This window comes from Pinus tabuliformis, chromosome Q (genome assembly GCF_031772625.1).
Source record: "Pinus tabuliformis cultivar Carrire ecotype Pingquan chromosome Q, CPIR1, whole genome shotgun sequence".
In the NCBI taxonomy this organism is placed as follows: domain Eukaryota; kingdom Viridiplantae; phylum Streptophyta; class Pinopsida; order Pinales; family Pinaceae; genus Pinus; species Pinus tabuliformis.
The window spans coordinates 768422925-768445259 of NC_142296.1; the positions used below are offsets into that span (position 1 = coordinate 768422925).

Here is a 22335-nt window from a genome sequence, read left to right on the forward strand (position 1 = left end):
GAGACCCGTTAAAGAGCCAAAACCTGTAAATTACCAAAAAATGCCAAAATTACCCAAAATTCTCAAAATTTTTTGGGATTTGAGCTGTGGCTAGGCTATTGAGTGGCATGATCTTTGAGTGAAGCCTCAGCCAAGATACGGAGTGGATTGGTCTTCTTCTTCCCTTTTAGGGCCTCGGACAACCGCCTTTGAAACATCTTCATTTTGGCCTTGCACACATGCATTCTTGCCCAGTAATGGTTTTTCATGTTCCTCAACAACTTTTTATCTTGGTTGGCCTTAGCCAATAGCCTCTCCAAGTGTGCGTTCTCCTGGATAAGCATAGACTCTCGGTCAGCAGGCAATGGGTCACCGGGTCTTCTACGGTTTAAGGTTCGGTCACTACGAATCCTCCATAGCTCATCAAGTGCTTTCTCCTCCTCCAACTGTTTGTTGCGCTGCTCCAGGTAAGTGATGGTCCATTGGGCACCCTCAAATCTCCTCTGCAAAGCATCATTTTCAGCTCTGAGATGCTGAATGATCTCCTTTGCCTCCTGGCTAGGAGAACTGGTCTCAAGATCAACAAACTCAACATCGGGAACTCCTGATGGACCCTCATCAAGCATGGGCTCTTTGCCCCTCTCTGGTACCTGTGCTGGTGAAGAAAGCGAGGCCCCTTCCACCTGATGTGGAGATAACACTCGCTGAGCTGAAGATGAAGGCGAGACCCCTTCCACCTGCTGTGGAGATAGTACTCGCCGAGCTGCTGCAAACAAGGCCCTCTGGCCTCTCTGATAAGTGAGCTGAGATGAGGAACTAACATGTCTAGTGACAGGGATGTGATGCCGGTGTGATGGTCCTCCCTCCTCATGAACAACCTCAGGATGTGGCTGTGATGGCGCTGTGAAAAACTCACGAGAGATGAACTCCTCCCATGAGATGCCCTGCTGAGTCAACTGATGCAATACTACTAGCTGAATCAAACCATAATGATGAAGGCTCCTGTACTGCTGTGCCGGGGTCTTCCTCTGCAACATGGGCACCATCCTCTGAATGTTCCGAAAGAAGAAAACAGGGATGTTCATCATCCTCACTCGGGTGAAGTGCATCAAAAGGCGAATGTGATATGAGTACACCTGTGAAAATCTGCCCTCACAGGTAAAATAGTGCATAATAAGCCTCATGATGGGAGCATACTCGCTCCGGAGAAACCTGAATGGAAAAACACCCGCCAAATGTCTTATGAATGGTGGCCGGACATAAGGCTCAAAGTGAACAATATCTAGCATCTTGCGCTTATTCCACACCTCACCAACATTAGGTATCCCTGTAGCATGTGAGATCACCTCGGGTGTCAATGTAAAGTTCACCCCTGCAAGATTGACATGTCCATCATGGAGGTGTAAAACAAAAAGGCGGGCCAACTCTCTGTGGTGCTGAATCCGAGAAATCCTCTCACAGAACTCATAACAAGACATGTACTGAAAACAAGTGACTGCCATAGGACAGGCCTGTAACTCTGCTAAAGAAGTGGGCTCCTCTCGCTTATGATGTCCACCCTTACCACCCTTACGAGGCCTCCTCTGTACCTCAACCTCTGCAGATGATGAATGGTCATCACTTTGCTCGTAAGTTTCAGTTTCTGACATAGTTTAGGAGCAAAGTGGACAAACTGTACTGCTGTCTCTGCCTGTAAAAAGTGCTAAATTCTATGCTGTTTCAAGGGGAAAAAGACATGAGGGAAATGTTAGGGGAGGGACCTTTTTACAAGGAATTGGGAATATATAAATATGACAGGGAATTTTTAAGGAAAATGTTGCAAACCATTATGCATATAGGAGTACATATTTAAAATCAGGGATATTAGGAAATCATTTGGAAAAATCACTGCATATGGGAAAAATATGTATGAAACTGAACATATGGGGATATGAAAACATGCAGCATTAATAGGGGAAGATAGGGAAACATATGTACAAAACTGCTGACATATTCACCAACATTTTCCATTGTTTACACATGCATATGGTAGAGGGAGATTAGGGTTTTAAATGCTTTGGGAGAGGGGTAGGGTTTACACTTTTAGTTATTAGGGAGAAGGGAGGGTTTGCATTTAATTTATAAATAGCATGGGAGAAAAATAGGCATACATACAAGTGTGAGTGGAAAGGGGAAGGAGGGAAACAATTACAAAGGGAAAACACCTTGAAACAACACAAACCCTAGCACATTTTACCCATTAACATTGCAGTCATATGAAGAGGTTTCACTTGTACAATTTCAATCATTAAAAATGTTTTATGATATCCACCAATCATAACCACACCCATTTCAAGTTTAGAACACCTACCTCAAACAAATTTGTGGCTTGGAGAGCGTTTGAGCAAATTAAAAATCGTTTTGCAGGGAGACAGCTCGACGGGTCGCGCACCACGCCCAACGGGTCGCGCCCGTTGTATTTTCACACTGTGGAAGACCCTCTGACGGGTCGCGCACCTGGCCTGACGGGTCGCGCACCAGTCCAATGCCCGAACTCGCTCTCTATTCGCTCCTTTCTCTCAATCACTCTCTCAAACCTCTCTTGCAAGCATCTAGGATGCACAATGAGAGTGATAGGAGGGAATTTGGGGTTTTATAAGTTTCATTTGAAAAAATTTCATTCACAAACCCACTTTCTAATGTTTTCTCTTTGACACTTTATAACACTGACTTTTTGGTTTCTTTTGTCCTGAATTTGACTCATTGAGTGCTTTGACTTTATTCTTTTTGCAGGTAGATCATCTGAGGGATCTTGGCAAGGGGACCAGGGTTGCATTTTGTTTGCTGAAGACTTTTGAAATTTCATCACTTATTTACAAACTTGGAAAATGACCTTGGCTTTAAAAACAAAGTTTTTAAATCCAAGGTGAAGATTAACTGTACCAGATAAGAAATCTTGAAGAAACACTTTTACAATCATCCCTCTGGCTTGCTGAATACTCATTGACTTTTCAGACACATGACCCTGTAAACATATTTGACCAAAACCCTAGACCTAGGAAATTGACCTCAAGACAAGATAAGACAAGCTTGAAAGAGCTTAATGACTGAAATGGCCTGAACCAGCAATGCCAAGAGGGGTACAACACACTAGCTCCTCCATCAGGGTTATGGCATGCCTAACGGGATGCAAAAATTGACACTGATGAGACACCTACATATGCAAATGCAAAGAGTTTTGATCGCTGATGGAGGGCTTAAGACCGACTCTAACAGTATGTTTTGGTGAATCCCTGGTGTCTTGCCTATGGTGACCCATGGGCAACCTGCATGATCTTCTCCCTCAATTGGGAGTTGGGCACCAAATAAATCTGATCCTTATAGTAGATTACCTCGTTCATCATCTTGTACTGGTCATCCATAGTTGTACTATCAAGAACCTCGCATGCATGTCAGTCTTTGGAATACTCCACTAGCAACTGCGCCCTCCAATTCGATGCAAGGCTCATAAGTGAAATAGTAGCTAGCCTTCGAGACAATGCATCAACTACCACGTTTTGCCGACCCTTGACATATTCAATGTCAAAATCGTATGCCTGGATCTTGTTCACCCACTTTTGCTGTCTCTCTTGCAACTGTTTTTGCTCCAAAAAGAATCTGAGGCTGTTGTGATCTGTTTTTACCCGAAATCTGTTACCCACCAAGTACTGTCTAAACTTGGCCAATGCATTGCATGATGGCCAACATCTCTTTGTCATATATGGAGTATAACCGCTCATGCGGAAGTAGCTTCCAGCTCTCAAAAGCAATCGGGTGTCCCCCTTGCATTAGGACCACTCCTATGCCCTCCCCTAATGCATCGCACTTAAGCACGAAGGGCTATGTGAAATTTGGAAGTGCCAACACCGGACAACTGGTCATCACCTGTTTGAGGCGCTCAAAGGCCTCTTGTGCCTCATCAGTCCACTAGAATACACATTTTTTGGTCAAATCAGTGAGGGGTGCTGCCAACTGTGAAAACCCCTTCACCAACTTCATGTAGTAGGTGCAAATGCCCAAAAATCCTTGTAGCTCCGTCACACTCCTAGGTATAGGTGAGTCCGAAATGGCCTTGTTAGAGCAGCTCTGTGAGCCCAAACTCGCACTTGGACAACTTTGTGTAGAGTTGCTGTCCCTCTACGATCTTGAGCACCTCCTACAGATGCTGCAAGTGCTCCTCCCATGTCCTGCTATAGATCAATATGTCATAAAAGAAAACAAGGACATAGTGCCTTAGTTGCCCACGAAATACATAGTTCATGTAGGAGTGGAACATGGTTGGTCCGTTGGTTAGCCTAAAGGGCATCAACAGAAACACAAAATATCCATAGTGACAATGGAAAGTTGTCTTAGCAATGTCCTGCTCACGAACCCAGATCTGGTGGTACCCCGAACGCAGGTTTATCTTAGATAATTACTTGGCTCCTCTAAGGTCGTCCATCAACTCGTCAATTTGGGAAATGGGGTACCGATTCTTCAAGGTCTTCTTATTGAGGGCATGACAATCAATACACAGCCTCAACGTGTCATCCTTCTTCACCAGGACAATTGATGAGGTGAAGGGGCTAGAACTGGGCCTGATATGTCCTAAGGCCAACAACTCTTGGATGGCTCACTCAATCTCATCTCGGTAGGCCTTGGGATGTCTATAAGGCGTTGTGATGACCGTCTGCACCCTTGGCTCTAGCTCTATGGTGTGCTCAAATCCTCTGTCAGGTGGTCGTCCTGGTGGAATGGCCCAAAACACTGCTAGGTACCTGTCTAAGATAGCCTGAATATCTAGGTGAGGTGGCTTGGGATGACCTCCAGCCTCAGATATCCTCAACTCCATTGCCCACTCGAAGTCCCCATGTTTCAAATTGGCCTCCATCCGATGTGCCAAGGCCCAAGATTGTCCATGGTGGGTATGAGTGCATGCCCCTCAAGACAATGAACTTCCCATCTGGCCCCACAAACTCCATCTCCAACTTCCGCCAATCAGTGGTCACTCGCCATGGAGAGTAGAGCCACTGGACACCCATCACCACATTGGTGTTTGGTACATCCACCATGAAGAAATGATCACTCACTGAGTAGTTCCCCGTGGTAATTGTCAAAGCAAGGACATATAGGGTACATTGCATGGTCCTATCCCCCAACACAAGAACTGAAAACTCCTCAAACTCCTCTGTTGTAATTCCCTGCCTCTGAACCATCTATGCATCAATGAAGTTGTGGGTGGCCCCACTATCTACCAAAACTGAGACATGCAACCCCTGCACTGTGCCTCGGATCCTCGAGGAAAAAAAATTGGGTACCCCACGCAATGAAGCAAGCACTCCCCTAGCTAGTGCGAAAGGTGCTCCCCCAGGTGGTGGTGGTGGAGGTGGTTCCCTCACTGCATGTGTATCATGGTCACCCCCATCAACCTCCAACTCCACATCATCCTCCTGGTCACTATCAGAGAAGACCTCAATGTAATGGGCCTTGCCAGCCGTGCATCTATGACCTGGTGCCCAAGGTTCTTGATAAGTGAAACATAGTTTCCTCTGTCTAAGGTCTCTCCTGGTCTCCTCATCCAACTGCCCACGCCCTTGGTTAGCTCTCGGTGGTGGAGCCCTAGTGTCACAACCCCTAGGAGGGAAAGGAGCTCGTGGTGGGATCGATGCCTTGGTCTTCGGGATTGCGTCTTGCAAATCCCGGGTACAAGTCACGACCTCTAGCAGTGTGACTGGTTTGTGAGATCTCACTAACCCGCGTAAAGGCTCAAGCAACCCCTCAACAAAATTGTAAACCCTCCTAGCCTCTGACAAATCCGACACCATCACGAATACCCTCAAAAACTCTGATATGTATTGCTCAGGGCTGTCGGTCTGTTTGAGTTGTGTGAGCTCTCTAAAGTGGGCCTCTGGGTCCTTCCAGTCAAAACGCTCTATCACCCTCCGTGTGTAGTCCCCATAAGAATTTACTCTTGCATGCCCAAGAGTAGTCAGTCCATGAAACCATCAGTTGTGGGCTTCACCCTCTAAGTGTAAAGTAGCCTTCTTGATGGCCTCTACTGCTGTCATCCGGCTGAGCTGAAAATATGTGTCCAGTTTCTCCACCCAAGCCCTAGCCATGCACTTGGAAGACCCATCGAATGTGGGAAGGTACATCCTTCCGACAGTGCCCTATAGCTCTGTGCTCTGCGTGCTGGAACCCCTTGTGCCCCTTCCCTTCTCGTTCTGCTTGAGCTGGCAGAAATCTCTGAAGGAGAGGGCAACTCAAAAATCATCGCCCATAGACCGCCATTCTCGGAAATAGTCTCCCACGGGCATATTATCTTGCCCACCTTTCTCACTAGGTACTGGGGGAAAAAATGTGGGCAGCGTAGTCCTAGTTGGCCCACTGAAAGCTTGTGGGTGAGTTGTTGGTGAATGGTGGTCATACTAGTGGGAAGCCCCTGAAGTTTCCCCAATTAGAAATTCCCGATGCAAGCTCTTGTCTTGATTCTGTTGCTTGAGTAAATCCAACATCTCCCTCTGCCCTTTGCCCAAATCATTTAGGGCCTTTAAGAGGCTGTCAAATGCTGTGTCCTCTTTACTCCTTCGTTCCCCCATATTTACCTCCTCCACTGCCTGCTCTGGTGCCTCCGTATCAGGGGTGATTTCTACCCTCTTTCCCTACTCTAGTATCTTTGCCTCCAATAAGTCACGTTTTGCTTGTCCTCGGAGGTCATAGAGATATCCCCATAGCTGAGCCGAGATCAGAGCTCTGATACCACTGTAATATTCCTACTTAGGGAATACAGTGATAAACAAAGCAAATAAGAACATGCACACACAGAAAATTCAAACACATAAGTGAACATTTGGAATACCACCAAAAATATCAGCTAGCTGAGCCATTTTATTAAATATAACAACAATACAATGGGGGTTTGGTGTGAGTGCACCTGGGCTTGCCAAAAAGGCAAGCTAGACAAGCCCCAGGTGAAAAATTTTGTTGCCCCAGGTGCTAGAATGTGTGCTTCAGTTGTGCCCTACACAGCCCTGGAAGAAGTGCCCAGTCTGCTACAAAATATCTGTTGTTTGACCCACTTCCGGTGCTCATAAAATTCGGGGAAATTAACCCTGAACTCCTCTCAAATAACTCATCAAAACCCAAAAAGTGTTTGGCCTACTTCTGAACCCCGAAATTGACACCAATTTTAGCGTGCTCCTCAACTGGATGGGAATTTCGGCCCTCTTGGTAAATCACTGCTCCATCCCTCCAGAACAATGCAAAATGCTAGGGGTACACTCCTTCAGATATCTCCCCAAATCCCCATATCAAATAAGCTCCAATTGGTCACCTTGCTAGCTCCCACGTGTACCCAAAAACTCCTTTTGCGTAGGCCCACACAGTTGTCAAGATGGTCACGCTGCTACAACAAGGCTCCTCCAGAATTTGGCTGATCTTTTCCCCAAATCTCCAGCAAATGATGTTGCAAGGCTCCCCCGGAAGCCTCAATAAGATTTATGCTCTTTTTTGGCCACTCCAAGCAAATCGTACTCCTCTCCTATGCCCAGGAAGGTGCAAGAAACCCCCACAAATTCCCTGTAGGTGATGCTGAACAAGCTCAAAAGGAAAGTGACTTCCCTCCTTGGGCTGGCATTCAAAGTCCACCAAAGCAAGGGGTGAGAAACTCGCTTGAGAATCTTGGGTGCAGACTTGGTTCAACAGCTCAAGCATGATAGGTGCAAGTAATTGTCAATATGTCAAAAGCCCCAAACTGATGTGAGTCCCTTCTGTTTATCTTTCGTTGCCTCTTTGTCATGTGGGTCACATCATTGAACTCCTTTCCTTCCCAAGTAGCTCGAATTGCCTAAGTGGAGCGTATTTCCCTCTTGGTGCCCCCCACATCCAACTAAGAGTTTGATTTTGCCTTTTTCCTTGTGTGAGTGCCTTCATCAATAAAAAAATTGGAAGTGGGGTCCTCCAACCCACTTCTCCTAAGTTAAGACCCAAAATTGTACCAAAATTATATTCTCACTTAGCAATAATTGCTAAGTGGGAATATCACAAAATAAAATAAAATTAAACGTATGTATTAAAATCAACTATTAAAAAATACTAATTATTAAATCTACCTATGCAGTTATTGGATAGATTCGTGATTTTTGGGGGGGTAGGGGGCGGGGGACTAAAGAACATAGGGAACTGTCAGACATATTGTTGACATCAATGAGGGGCGAACAAGAGATGGAGGCAATGATTGTCAGGGTAGTTGGGAATAAGGGAACAACCAATGCTACCAGACTCGGAATCGACAATAAATCGGTGAGGCAAAAGATCGAAGAGTTTTAATTAGATTGGGAAAAAATCGGTGAATTCAATAAATAAAGATACGCATATTGAATTAAAAAAACATTTTTCATTGATATTCAGTATAACCATGTCCAAACAATGCATAATATAAATAGATGCCCAAAATATCATGAATGAATAAGTATCTTATATATGTTATGAGTGCAAACATGATCCAAAGTACTGAGTCTTGACTCCTAACTAAAATAGAACTACATAGAACTAGAAGCATTTGCTTCTAAAAGTTTACAAAACACTGCATACTAATCGGTAAAAAAACAGTAACTAAGACTCTAAGAGTGAGAACTAGAAGTGATTCCTCCCACTCCTTTGCTTGCTTGACTCTCAAATTTCCCCAAGTCATCTAGGCTTAAAAGAGGAGCCTCCTCCGATTGGACCCAATCTACTGCATTTGTTGTATGCAGATCTATCTCTTCAAGGTCGATTACTGAATGATCCAAACCTGTCATTATCACGAAACATGGAAATGTGAATTAAAGTTTGAGGTTTGAACTTTAAAGTGCAAATTAAATTATGAAGTTTAATTAAATTATAAAGTTAATTAATTTATATTAAAGTAATTTAATTAAATTATAAAGTTTAATTAAATTATCAATTAAATTAAATTAAATTATAAAGTTTGAACTTTAAAGTGTTGGCTTTATATTATAAAGTTTATAATGTCAAATATTCAATAAAACGACATGTCATGTCGCCATTTTTTTTTCTCCATAGTACAACTAGGGTGGATTTCTAGGGTAGGGGATGGCAAGGTCATTGGAGTAGGTTTATGTCATCAGGAGTTTCGAGGGAGTTTTGAGGAGTTTTTATGGGATCTGAGGGCATTCACTTAACATATTTCAACATCTGTATAGTTTGCCTTTCATTCTGCTGCATTCCGAAAACTTTAAAAAATTAGCACTATTATGGGGTCTAACTTAATTAATTATGCTCAAGGTGGCATTCCAGAGAGATTAATTGATGGAACACCTCTATGTAATAGCTCGTTGGAACCAAACCGAGAAGATCTACAAGATGTGATGCTGAGAAGTGACTTCTAGTGGTTAGAGAGAGTATGGTGGCCAATTCACTATTTTCCTACATTAAAAAGATATTTTAATTAAGGGAAATGTGCTCAATGATTAAAATAATAATAAATGGGAGGTTCTAAAGGGGTCCATTAGATCTATAAAAGAGGAGGAGGAGGCCATTAGAGGACATCTTGGATTTGATATTTCTTCTTGTATGAGAGGTTGAGAACCCAACTCTCTACTCCATTGGTAAGCCTCAGGACGGAAACCCTTGGTGATTCAGTGAGATTGGGTGAGTACCCATCTCCCCTTGTTGAATTCATCCATAATTCACAGGAGAGCTCAACAATGACATTTTAATTCGGATTTGGAGGGCCAACACAACATTGGAGCAGATTCTTGAGTCCAATTTTCCATCTTAGTTATTTGATTCTACCTACATATAAACCCCAATTTCTATTATAATTGAAGCTGAGATTATTTCTGCTTATCGTGTTATTGAATTGCGTGTGCTCTATTTATTCTATTTTACATGGCAATCTTATGTTAATTGAATGGTTATTTTATGGAGAAATTTTGGTTGAGCTAGATTTATGTAAAATTAGGAAAATATTCCGTTCGGTATATTACACGACATCTATGAATAATGAAACCCGATGTCGAATAAACCCCCACTTCTTAGAAATCGACATTGAATATTCAACAAACGCTCACTTCTCAACGTATGAGTTGTGGCGATGGGTGTCTAATTAACTTCAATCTTCTTGAGCCTTGACATATGAGTTGCGGAGTAAACGACTGAAGCGAAGACTAAAGAGACAATTGCTAAACTTAGATCCAGGGGTTCACCACTTTAGTTGGAGCAACTTAAGCCACGCCACAGATCAATTGATAAAATTGGTGCAGAGATTAAAGCAGGTCGAAGAGGCAAATTTGAAACTACACGCCTATTAACTTCTTGGTGTATGAGTTGCGGGTGACGACGTTTATGAACTTCTGAGCAGTGAGAAGTGAGTTATAATGTATGAATAAACCATGAGGTGTCTAATTTTTAACCTAAATAAACCACGCGACAAACAAGAAATGAAATAAACCATGCGACAACCTAAAAAATCATGCTCGCCGAGGGCTGAAAATTGCCATAGTCGCCTAAAATTGCAATTACTTCGTGAGTCGCGACAAACTCGTGTTGACCACTAGTCAAACTCGGTCAACGCGAGTTTGACTCACCCAGAGTTCAATCAAATCATTTGAGGGCCTAACTGAGTTAGACTCGTGATTAATCACAAGTGATCGCAGATTCATGTTTCACTGGGAATAACAATTGTGGATAAGGGATAAGGGAACAATGGAAAGGGATAAGGGAACAATGACAAGGATTGACCACAAGTTTGAAGGCGGTATGTGGATCAGTGGGTTGTAGTAGCATGGGTGTAGGACAAAAGACAGGGTGAACGAGATAGTGTAGCGGCATGGTGTGTGACAACATACATGGGGCAGGTGGAGGCTTGCTCTGTGGTAGCGACAAAAAAATATTTCACAATGTGCACCACGACTATGAAAGGTGCAACAACGACAACGAAAGGTGATTCGAGAATTGAATGTCAGGGGCGACAGAGGCTTGTACAATGTTGATGGTAGAATGTGCAACAACGACGACGGAAGGTGATTCGGTGGCTGTGGCTGCATAGGTGACAACGGGCTAAGGGCCAAGGTAGTGTTACTTGGGAGCGGGAGCAAAAGCGGGGATCCGGAGCGAAAACGGGTGCGGGAGCGACATTTTCAAAAGCTCCCGGTTTGGGAGCGAATCCTAGAGCGTTTTTTATATTATATGCATTTTTTATATTTTGATACATATATGTCAACAAAAACATGTAGAATGATGAATTAGATATAAAAACATAAAAAAACATAGATTGATCATTGAACCATATAACAACAATCATCTAGAAGTTATAATCTTCATCAACCACGTCCACAAGTTAGTAACATACAACATATTGAGTCTCATGAATCATGATTCATCAATCTTAAAGTTTCAATTTCAAGCTTTCAAAATTGAAAATTCAATATATAACATTTATCATCATTGATCACCAAAGTTGTACTTGTAAGCTAAGTTTAACCATTACAACAAATAATATCTAACATGAAATGAAATGTTATAAAATGAAATGAAATGAAACAACTTTCACGAAGCATCATATTCATAATTCATTACCAATGAGTTATAATTGCCAACTTCAAACTTCAAACTTAAATTGTCATATATTGTTTACAAAAAATATCATAATAAATATGAAAGAGTCAATAGTTATGAAAACTACTAGAAACTAGAAAAGACAAGTAAATCTATTATCTACTACTTCATGTGGCCCTTGCCACGAGAAATGTCTAATTTCTGAGCAGGTCGTGGTGGTCTTCTAGGAGTCTCCTCCTGCACAAACCCACGACCAGAACCAAAAGGCACATGCCCTCCACGTGAGGATGTACATGGAGGCGACGACAACAAAGGAACAATACTCGGAACTCGAGCACTGCTATTAGATGGTGGAGGTGGCATGGTTGTTGCTTCATCTTCCTCTCTCATAAGTTCCGCTTCCGGTTCATCAAGATGTATAGTGCCATCCTCTAGATTATCATCCTCTGGGTGGTTGTCCCAAATTTTATATGTTGGATTCTCATAAGCCTGATCACAGTAATGACTCAACAACCTCAAGTTGTAGTGTACATAAATCAAGATTTCTGCTCAGTTTTCATTGAGTCTGTTTCTTCTCACATTATGTATGAAGCTGTAGGTGCTCCAACACTTCTCTGCAGAAGAAGTATTTACAACTTGTGAGAGAACTTTTTTTGCCAATTTTGGCAAAAGTCCCTGGCCGCCATATGCTTCCCACCATGTGAGAGCATCAAATCTATCTCTATCTTCCATTGCATGGAAGGAACCAAACAAACCAGTGCAACTAAAGTATCTGCCTAATTCAAGACACAGACTAGCACATTCCTCCCTGTTAGGTATCAACTTGTCTAATGCTTGAAAATATCCTGTAGATACCTCTTCATCTATATGGGGTTTGATCCTAACCCCACCCCTTGGTGCAGGTTGGCCCAACCAAGATGCATAGTAGTATTTTGGCGTAAGGATATATGCCAAGGAATGTAGTGGAACATTAAGTTTATCACACCATGTACACACACAATTGTGAATCAATGTATACAAGTTGGGATCATCTTTATGAACAATATATTTTATTTGCCCCAACATGGTATCCATCTGCTCATACACCTCCCCAATCACTGGTTTATTTGTATCTGCAAACCGAATCATGTGATAAATGGGCTTGGTGAATTCCAATACTTGCCTCACACGTGCCCAAAACATACCATCAAGAGCGGTCTCCTCCATCTGTTCAAAACCTTGCCTGTCAGCTGCATTTGTAGCCCTTTCCTTTAATATCTGCCAGTATGGACTTGATACCATGCTAGCCAATGACTCTCTTACCTTCAAAAGGCACCTGAAGGTGAGGTAATAACTACCAAATCTAGTCTTCGCAATCTTCAACAATTCCAATCTTGAGTGACTGCGGAAAAGGCCATGGGTATTGCTATGATTTGTAATAAATTTGATCATTTCTTTGCCTCTCTTGTACAAATCACCAATCCATTTGTATTGTTGGTTTTTGTTCTTAACAATATCATGCATCAAAAGGTTCATTGTGTGAACCAAACACCCAGACCAAAATATGTTGGGGTATTTATCTTCAATAATTGCTCTCGCTGCCTTAAAATTAGGAGCATTATTAGTGATAACTTGGATGACATTGCATGGCCTAATATGGTCAATTGTTTCAAGTAATGGTTCTGCAATGTTGATGCCGGTCTTGAACCTCTCTGAGTAATCATATGCTAAAAGAAAGATGGAACCACTAATAGACACTACAAGAACACTTATCAATGGCTTGCCCTTTACATTTGTCCATCCATCAGATACAATCGACACCCCATGGTCAGTCCAAGAATTTGTCATTCTACTCAAAGAATGTGATATTTTTGCTTTTTCATGATCAAGTCCAACAGTTCTAGCCTTGTCATACCTAGGGCTCTTGTATCCTTTAGGGGCATCATTTATGGCAGAAACCATTTCATGCCAATAAGGTGAGCGAAGAACATTGAATGGTATCCCACATGCATAGAGAAACCTGTAAACTTTTGAATCTACATCATTCTTACACCCTTCATCAAGGAAACCTGATATGGTTCTACGCCTTAAACTTGGTGACACTATGCCTCCATATCCATTGCCATGGGAGGATGCTGAAGGAGTTCTTTGTGCATGTGATTGTGAGCTTGGTTCAAAGAAACCCTTTGATTTGTTAGATTTGTATTGGGCTTCCTCCTCTTCTCTTATGTATTTGGCTCTATCTATTGCTGACACACCTGTACAAGTTTATCTCCATCCCATGGCCTTTTCCTGCAGAGGTAATTTCTGGCACGGGTTTATGAACCTGTGTAATTATTGTTGCAATGGGGGCAATGAAATTTAGTGGTTCCACCCCCTTTCCCTGTTTCAGGCCTATTAACATATTTCCACAATGGGGTTTGGTCTTGTTTAGTTTTTTGAGCTAACTCATGTTCACTCTCCTCCAGCTCCTCCTCACCAAGGTACTCGCTTCAGCCTGCGGCCAGCCCTTCAGCCTCGGATCAACAAAGGGTATGGCTCCCTAGCCCTTTTGGAGAGGCAGTGTTTCTGACACCATTTCCAGGACATCTCGTCCAAAATGAGCATCATGGACACTTTGATTCGGCCCACAGTTCTTTACGGCTTAGAGATTTGGGGTCCTTCTCTCCTAGACTTAGATTGGGCTTCAGCAGAGCGGGTCCAGACCCTCCTTTTGCGTTGTTTCATTAGGTGCAAGCAGACAGTTCCTTAGCACATCATTCTAGCAGAGTTCGGGGCTCAACCTTTCTGTCTAGAGGTGATATTTAGGTTAGTGTTGCTCCCGCACAGGCTCTGAGGCCTGGTAGACATGAGGAAGGGTCGTGACAGATACCCATATTTAGCATATTTCTCCTCGGAGAACATCGCCCGTATGCAGACAGGCCGATCCAAATGTTGGTACACCGGTGTGACAAAGCTTCTGGAGGCTTCAGGAATCCAGATTGACCATCTCCCTCCTTTTCAGTACTCTCTAAATGCTCCAGGCCACCTCCTTCCCAATCAGCAAGAGCTGAATAAAATCATTAAAGAGGATATTTACAAACGATACATTTAGATTACATGGACCAATCCTCCCAATGGGTTGTGTCCAAAAATGGCCTTCTACGCGGAGCATTGCCTGGAGATCAGGGATGGGCTCATCATCAGACCCTAGTACACGTTCCAGCATTGAATGCATGCCCTTAGAATCCCCCTCGGGCAGCTCAGAGTTGGGTCTCACAGACTTCGGGTGGAGGCAGATCACCACATCGATAGGGCAGATAGGATTTGCCAGCTTTGTCACTTACAGGAGATAGAGACAGAGACACACTTCATCTTCGAATGCCCTGCTTACTACGAGATTCGAGGTCGTTTCCATTGTCTCTTCAGGTCTTCTCAGACTTTGACCATCTTCCTCAGATATGTTTATTTGAGATGCCTTGCACTTTATCTCTAGGAGGCCTACAGATTTTGGGCTCGCTTTCTTCAGCCCCCCACCAGATTGGACACCCCGCAGAAGATAACAGACTTATTTAGGGCGCTACCATCAGCGCGGGGCACCAAAAGAACCATTGATCAACCCATAGAAACTGAGGCCAGATCAATGCGGTCCCGGGGGGGCCGACCCACCAGACTGCACTAGCGCTCTAGGATTGGATCCACCCCTGGGAGGTGCCTTAGAACCTCCAGGCGACAACCCAGTATGCCCACAGGACAACAGACTTTGACAAGCTTCTCTCAGTTTTCTTCTCTCGACCTCGGATGTTAGGAGTAGGAACTAGACAAGGAGACTCCTTCCCTGCTTCTTCTTCTCCTTCTTCTTCTTCTCTTTCTCTGCTTCATCGCAGTGCTTTGTTTCGAAGCCGAGAGCTTCTAGCTTCTACATTCACATTTACTTAGATTATAGATGTAGTTTATGCTTTTTAAAGGAAATGTTAAAGGGGACCGTTTGGTCCACCTGCTGGGCATGATGTAATTATTGTAACCGACAGTCCTATTGACCTATTATGGTCATTTGTTGGACATTAATAAAATTATCTTATCTTATCTTATCTCACTCTCTTGCTCTCTCTCTCACTCTCTCACTCTCTCAAATGTAGAATGAAATGAATATGAGGGAGAGGGTTTATTTATATTACCCCCCTCCCCTCCCTTCCCTCCCTCCATCCCTTTCTTTTCCACGCCGTTAGTTTTTTTCCTGGTCGTCGCTTTTTTTTCCCGATTGTCGCTTTTTTTCCCGCGCGGGCGTTGCTCACCGCTGCTGGGAGCGATTTTTCCAACCCGGGAGCGGTCGGGAGCGATCGCTCTCGACCACTCCCGGGTTGGAAAAATCGCTTCCGGAGCGACGCTCCCTAGTTCGTATTGGCAAACACAATTGTTTTAGGGAGCGTGCTCTCGACCTGCTCCTGAGTCGCTCCCACCCGGAGCACGGATTGGGAGCGGCGTCGAGGGGGGGGGGTTGGGCGCTCCCCCGCAACACTGGGCCAATGCTTCGTTTAGATTGGTCACGAAGCTCTGATACTAGTGTAATAGGAAAATTCTATATGCAATATATAAATATATATTTTATAAATGAATTGTAAAATAAATGATGAATTACAATAGAAGCACCCCTGTATAAATACTAAGTGGGTGCCTAGTCTACATGAAGAGTTGTGTTCCTTAGAATAGGGCAGGTAAGGGATCGATTAGAAGAAAAAGAAAAAGGTCCTCCAAACACTAAAGGAAAATCTAAATTTTTCTAGAAATTCTATGAAACAAGTCGACCAACATAGAAGTGGAAGAGAATATGAGATTGGAGATTGGGTATTTGTGAAGCTTTAACCTTACAAATAGTTGTTCCTGAAACAATAAGGAAAGAAAAAACTAGCACCAAAGGTCTATGGATGATATTAGATCAATAAAAAGATCGGCCAATTAGCATACAGCTTTAGGTTCCCTGATAAAAGCCACATTCACAATGTTTTGCATGTGTCTTGCCTTGAGAGAATACTAGGTAAGCACCAAACGACACAGACAACACTCCTCATGTCAAATGATTCACGGAAGATTGTCTTAGAACTAGAAGGCATCATTACCACTAGAGAAAAGCGTAGAAATTAATTGCCCTGCACCCTTGACCCAATTTACAATTTTGCATGTGTTTAGTTAGGCCCAACCCACATGTTTTGTCAGGCTGATATAAATTTCAGAATGCATTTATTGCAAACATAAAGACTGCTTCTACTCTTTTTCACTTTCCTAACAGCTGATAATTAACACAAAATTAAATGCAAGCATTCACACATATGAGACACTTGTTTTTGGTCAAGCAGACCCGGAAATATCCCACAGTCTCTTGTGGAAAACTGGTCTTCAAAGGAGGATTTTATTGCTTGAGAAAATTATTAATAAGTACATAAAAACACAGTACTTATCTCCCTTTTTGCTGTAGCATTAAATGTACAAATTCTGGAAATTTGTGCCCACTGAACAAATCAGATTTTCACAGATTTTTGTGCCCAGAATTTCTGCATTTTTCCTTTGCTCAGCTCCTTGATTTTAGTGCCCAGAATTTTCCTCGATTTCTGTGCTGAAATGTTGACTGTGCTGCCTCAAAGTTCGTGCCAAAATGCAGCAGAACAGCTCCTCGAAAATCATGCATCATGTAGTGGCTGTCCTAAAATTCATGCTTATTTTGGGCCAGAACAGAGCTGTTTCTTCCCTCGAATTTTGTGCCTCCTGCCTCGAAATTTGAGCAGAGTATTTGTTGTTGTTCCCTCCATTTTCATGCTTCTGTTCCCTTGAAATTTATGCTGCTGCTCCTCGATTTTCATGCTGCCTCTTCCTCCTAGAAAATAGAGCTGCTGCTTGTACAGTCTCCTTGGAATTCGAGCTCCTTTCTCTTGGCTGCAAATTCTCCTCGAAGTTTTCTCCTTAGCTCTCCTCTTCATGCTGTTTCAGGTGTGTAGTGAAGAATGAGTTTCCCTTTTTTTCTTTTGTCTCCTTGGAAAAGATTGAATCCTTAAACCTATGATCCAATGGCTGAGATTTCATCTTTAAACTTCAAGATGTGTGGTTGAGATCAATTCTCCCAAATGACCCCCTCATACATTGGCCCCATCGCTTAATAGTCTCCTAGTACCTTTTCTATTTTTTCTCATAAAGTTATTTTTCACCTCACTTTAATATTAGAAAGTTTCACATAAAGTCATTTTATAAAGTACAAGTGACTTTAATATTAAAAAAAGTACATGGTACAACACTTCTAAGTACCTTTTCCAACCATGACATTAATATTACTCATAAATATCATTGAGACAAAAGTCATTAATGTGCTCACTAGGCTAAAAGGGATAAAAGCCTAGTAACACCTCTCCTTGGTACTATTTTTAACAAAAGGAAATTATGATGATGAATAATTAAAGAATTTCTTATTAAGTGGAAGATCTTAACAAACGAGGAATCCCCTTGGGAGAGAGAGTGTTTTCCTCAACAATACCCTTCATTACCGATGCTTTGAGGACAAAGCATTTCTTTTGAGGGGAAGGTGATGTTATAAATAAATAATTATTATTTAAAGAGTCATGACTGTAGGTTATGATTGTTCGGGAACAAGTAGCCTAGGTTATATTTAAGCCGGACCCAAGCATTTTAAAAATCATTTATCAGTTATTATTCAATCTGTATAAAATTTAAATACATTTATATTTATTGCACATTCAGTTTTGGTGTACCATCAATGTGTCACTTGCGGGATTTGAACCTGGGTGTGGAGAATAACAATCATTCCTCCCAAGGATAAACCCAATTAACAAGAGGAAGCTTTTCCTATTATACAAGGGCTACATAATAATTTCATATAAAATTGTTAACCGATGCCAAACTTCACATGCAGTGGAATGTGTCAAACCTGCTATCTATGCTTGAATCTTTTTTTTGTTTGTAATATTCTCACGGGTGTAAAAATATGTAAAGTGAAATGCATTGAACAATGAAAATCAACCTGATTTGTCTAATTTCACTTTATTCAATGCTGTGTTTTTTTAATTAGTGACCGTTACTTGCAATGATAGAATCATTGAATTAGAAGCTATGGTTGCTCTAACAGGAAAGCTTCATTGCAGCAATTTTTTCCGTGGCTTACGTGTGTGTGTGGGACGTCTGTCCTGTTTTTGGCTCTTTTCAAAGGTTATTCCTAGTGCTCTCTTGAATGGAAGCTTGCTGGCTGGGCTCCTGAACCCTCTCTGTCATGTTTTATTGATTTTATAACACTCAATGGCAGCAGTGTTAGCAGCAGTATTCTGTTTTATTTGGTCTCGTATATTCTTGTAACGGGTGACTAAGGAAGATGTAACACTCAAATTTGACCAGTGGCTCCTAACAAATCTCACATTCAGCCAGAAAGTTATAGCAGTATTTTAACTATTGCTGCTTTTATTTTGAAATATCTGATACTGGAAACTCCACCCTGAGGTGCTGGAAATGTGTTTTGGCCTTTTGTAAATGTTTCCTTGCACAAAACACTTCTTAAACATGGGCGACATGTTTCAGAGGAATTTCAGATTTTCGAAACACTGTATCAACCATTTTCATTGGTGTATCGGCTGTTTTGACTAATGTTTTGCCCATTTTGGCCAGCGTATTGGCCATTCCAAACGGTGCCTCTCAGAGTTCTGGAGTTTTTAAAGGTAATGGCTACACTGAAAGACAAGTAAAAAAATTCCATCCATATAAGCATAAAAATATTTAAGAGTAGTCTTCTATTCTCGTAATACTAAAGGAAATTGCTTGATCATGCCACAGTTCTGACAGATCCAAGGAATTCAAGAGGTGTCTACTCTATCCCGTGTGATTGTGGCAAGGTGTACATTGGTGAGACTGGGAAGTCTTTTCTATAAGACAAAGAACATGGTGCTGACATCTCTTATGGTCACACCAAGAAAGGTGCTCTTGCGGAGTTCTCAGAATTCTAGGCATCATATATGTGTAGAAAATACAAGTGTTGTTGCTAAAGTAGATCATTACACAAAGAAAAAGCTCAGGGAAGCTGTGGAAATTGAGATGCACCCATGTGACCTCAGTAAAAATGCTGGATGGAACATTGAAGTTAAGTGGAATCTGGTGCCTTATCATAAGCCACATTAAAAACAAAAACAACACTCTTGTTAATGATAATACCTTGAATACAAATATCTAATAATTGGTCAGGGCAACCTATTATTCTAAGCTCCGTACCTTAGGCACTAAACTATTTAGTATTATTTATCTTGATGCTTTTTTTACCTTAAAGACTCTGAGAATTTATCTCCTGAAAATGGTCTGTGCTGTTTGAAGCCCAAAACATTGAGAGAATTTATTCTTCAAGCACAAGCTGTCCATTTTCTATAAATATGAATACTTGTGAAAGCATTATTAAATAACATAATTGAATTTTATCATTTATGTGGCCCATCCATTGGTTGGAACTTGGAATAGGACAAAGATATTATCAGTCCCTTTCCAGTTGGTAAATTTGGGCAACAATGATGTAATGTAAATGATTTATGTGTCCCATTTACTTGAAATATCTATATAATGAATAATCGAAATAATGTCAAGTTGCAAATGTTTAATGTCTGGACTGTACTAAACATGTGTTCTGCATCTAGTTATTTTCAAATAAGTAGGGGAATCAGGTTCTATGTTTTTCGAACATTCCGCTGAAACAAGTCTATTGATTTCAGAAACTACTATTGTTGTATTGATCTAAGTACAGGTTGAAAATATGAATGTACCATGTGCTGTTCTTCTCATCTAAGTGGTTTTAATTCTTGCCACATACATACATTACAGAAGCGAGCACCTGTTCTAATGTTGTTACCTTTTCTTAATGGTTATGCCATGCCAGTGACAAGTAATCACCAACTTGGTTTTTAATTACGAAATAAACTCTAATCTTGATTGTATCTCTGGTAATATCAGAAAGATTCTCTGATGGAACTGAGCTTCCACATTCCAAACTCCAATACAACATTTGCTGGGGATGAGGCCAGCCCTCCAGCACAGGTACTGAAGTAGAAATTTGGCAGTATTTTGACCAGTTCAGTTTGCAGTCTGTTTCCAATAACGTTGTTACTGTAAATTAAAATTTACATGCAATGGGATTTTTCCCTTTTCAGATTTTTCGAGAGAAAATCATGTCAATGGCAGATGTGGGGCCATCGGGTGGAGAAGCAGTTGCATTGTTTGAGGACATTGCTATCCTTACTCCAAGGTAAGTTAATTATTCTAGATTGCTTGTCTCTGCTTTCAATTCCAAGAGGAAACAGAGTATTTCCATAAACTTCACAAACAAATTACCCTTTTGGAACTCTTTTGATGTACCTTATTTTCACGTGTATGAACAGAGGTCGTTACACTATTGAGCTCCATCTATCTTTCTTGCGGCTTCAAGGGCAGGCCAGTGATTTTAAAATTCAATACAGCAGTGTTATTCGCCTTTTTGTTCTTCCAAAGGTGTGTACATGTCATTGTTTATAAGTTTTTGTTCTGTCCTATTAAATTTGGTCTCTTATACAGAGTGGTGTCTGCTATAACTAATGGGATTCAATTTTTTAGAGTGTTGCAAACATCCCGATTTCATTGCGAAAAATTTGCAAAATCACAATTTTTTGGCCTAGTTGATGTTTGCCTATTTTTACCGATATTTTGGTGGTATTTTATTTTTGTCGATTTTTGCTGGTTTTTACTGATATTTTTTCGATTTTTACAATTTTTTGGTTTTCTGGACCCTTGCCAATTTTATATGGATGCGGATGTTTTCAACATTGGTTTTTAATTGAACAATATTAGTTGCTGTAGAATGCATTTGATAACTTTGCTCAAGTAACCTTTTTGATGTTTTCTTTGTGCAGTCACCTCACACACTTGTGGTGATCACCCTTGATCCACCAATTCGCAAAGGTCAAACATTTTACCCACATATTGTCTTGCAGGTAACAAAACACTCTGCTTATTAGTTTGTCATGCACAATTATTACTTTGACTTTTGTGTGACTTTGATTCAGTTCACAAGAACAGTTTCTGGTCCTATTTGCATCTCTATTTTCATTTTTGCATATATTTGTGTAGTTTGCAATGGAAGAGCTAGCTGAGTGTGCACTCTCAATGAATGAAGAGCTGCTAAGTACCAAGTACAAGGACAAGCTTGAACCTTCATATAAGGTAAATTTAACAATTAACTATTGTATTTTCCTTCTTATTATTGCACAAGTCCAACTAATGTTTGCTCATTGCTTCTATTTAACAGAGCATTGTAGTCATTTGTAGCCTTTTGAATGAGAAATGATCCTTTTTGCAGTCGTTGTAGATGTATTTTGCCATATAGAATATAATTTTATCATAAACTCTTAATAAAATTGATTAATGAAAAGTTTGCATGAAGCTAATGTGGCAAGTTGGGTATTTTGAAATACAATTCTTTCCCATCATCTAAAATTTATGAAGTCAAATTAATGTTGCATTTTGTAATGGATTCAGTTTTTATTTATGAATAACGATGATTGTTTATGTGTAAATACTGATCTCGTTAAGATCTATAAATGTCACCTGGTTTACCCCTTTGTTTATCTAGATTGAAACTTACGAGTGGGGCTCTTTGACCTAAAGACAAATATATTTACAAATTAGATTGTTTTGCAATGATAAGTTGTGACGTATTTCTGGAATGTACTGACCTATGTTGCTTTTTGAAATTTCTTTTTTCAGCTAGTGTCAGAACATGTGTTTGCATTTTATATACACTTCTATTGATATATACCCCTACATTTTTTTGTTTTGTTT

At 41.2% G+C, this 22335-nt stretch overlaps 1 protein-coding gene across 1 annotated transcript in view; it reads left to right on the forward strand.

The window, feature by feature from the left end:
* Positions 1–22335, forward strand: part of LOC149221756 (FACT complex subunit SSRP1-like) — a 207589-nt gene that overhangs the window by 173098 nt on the left and 12156 nt on the right. Inside the window, 5 exon segments of the mRNA XM_089385221.1 lie at positions 20476–20559; positions 20673–20767; positions 20901–21009; positions 21408–21488; positions 21625–21717. Coding sequence (XP_089241347.1) covers positions 20476–20559; positions 20673–20767; positions 20901–21009; positions 21408–21488; positions 21625–21717 — 462 coding nt within the window.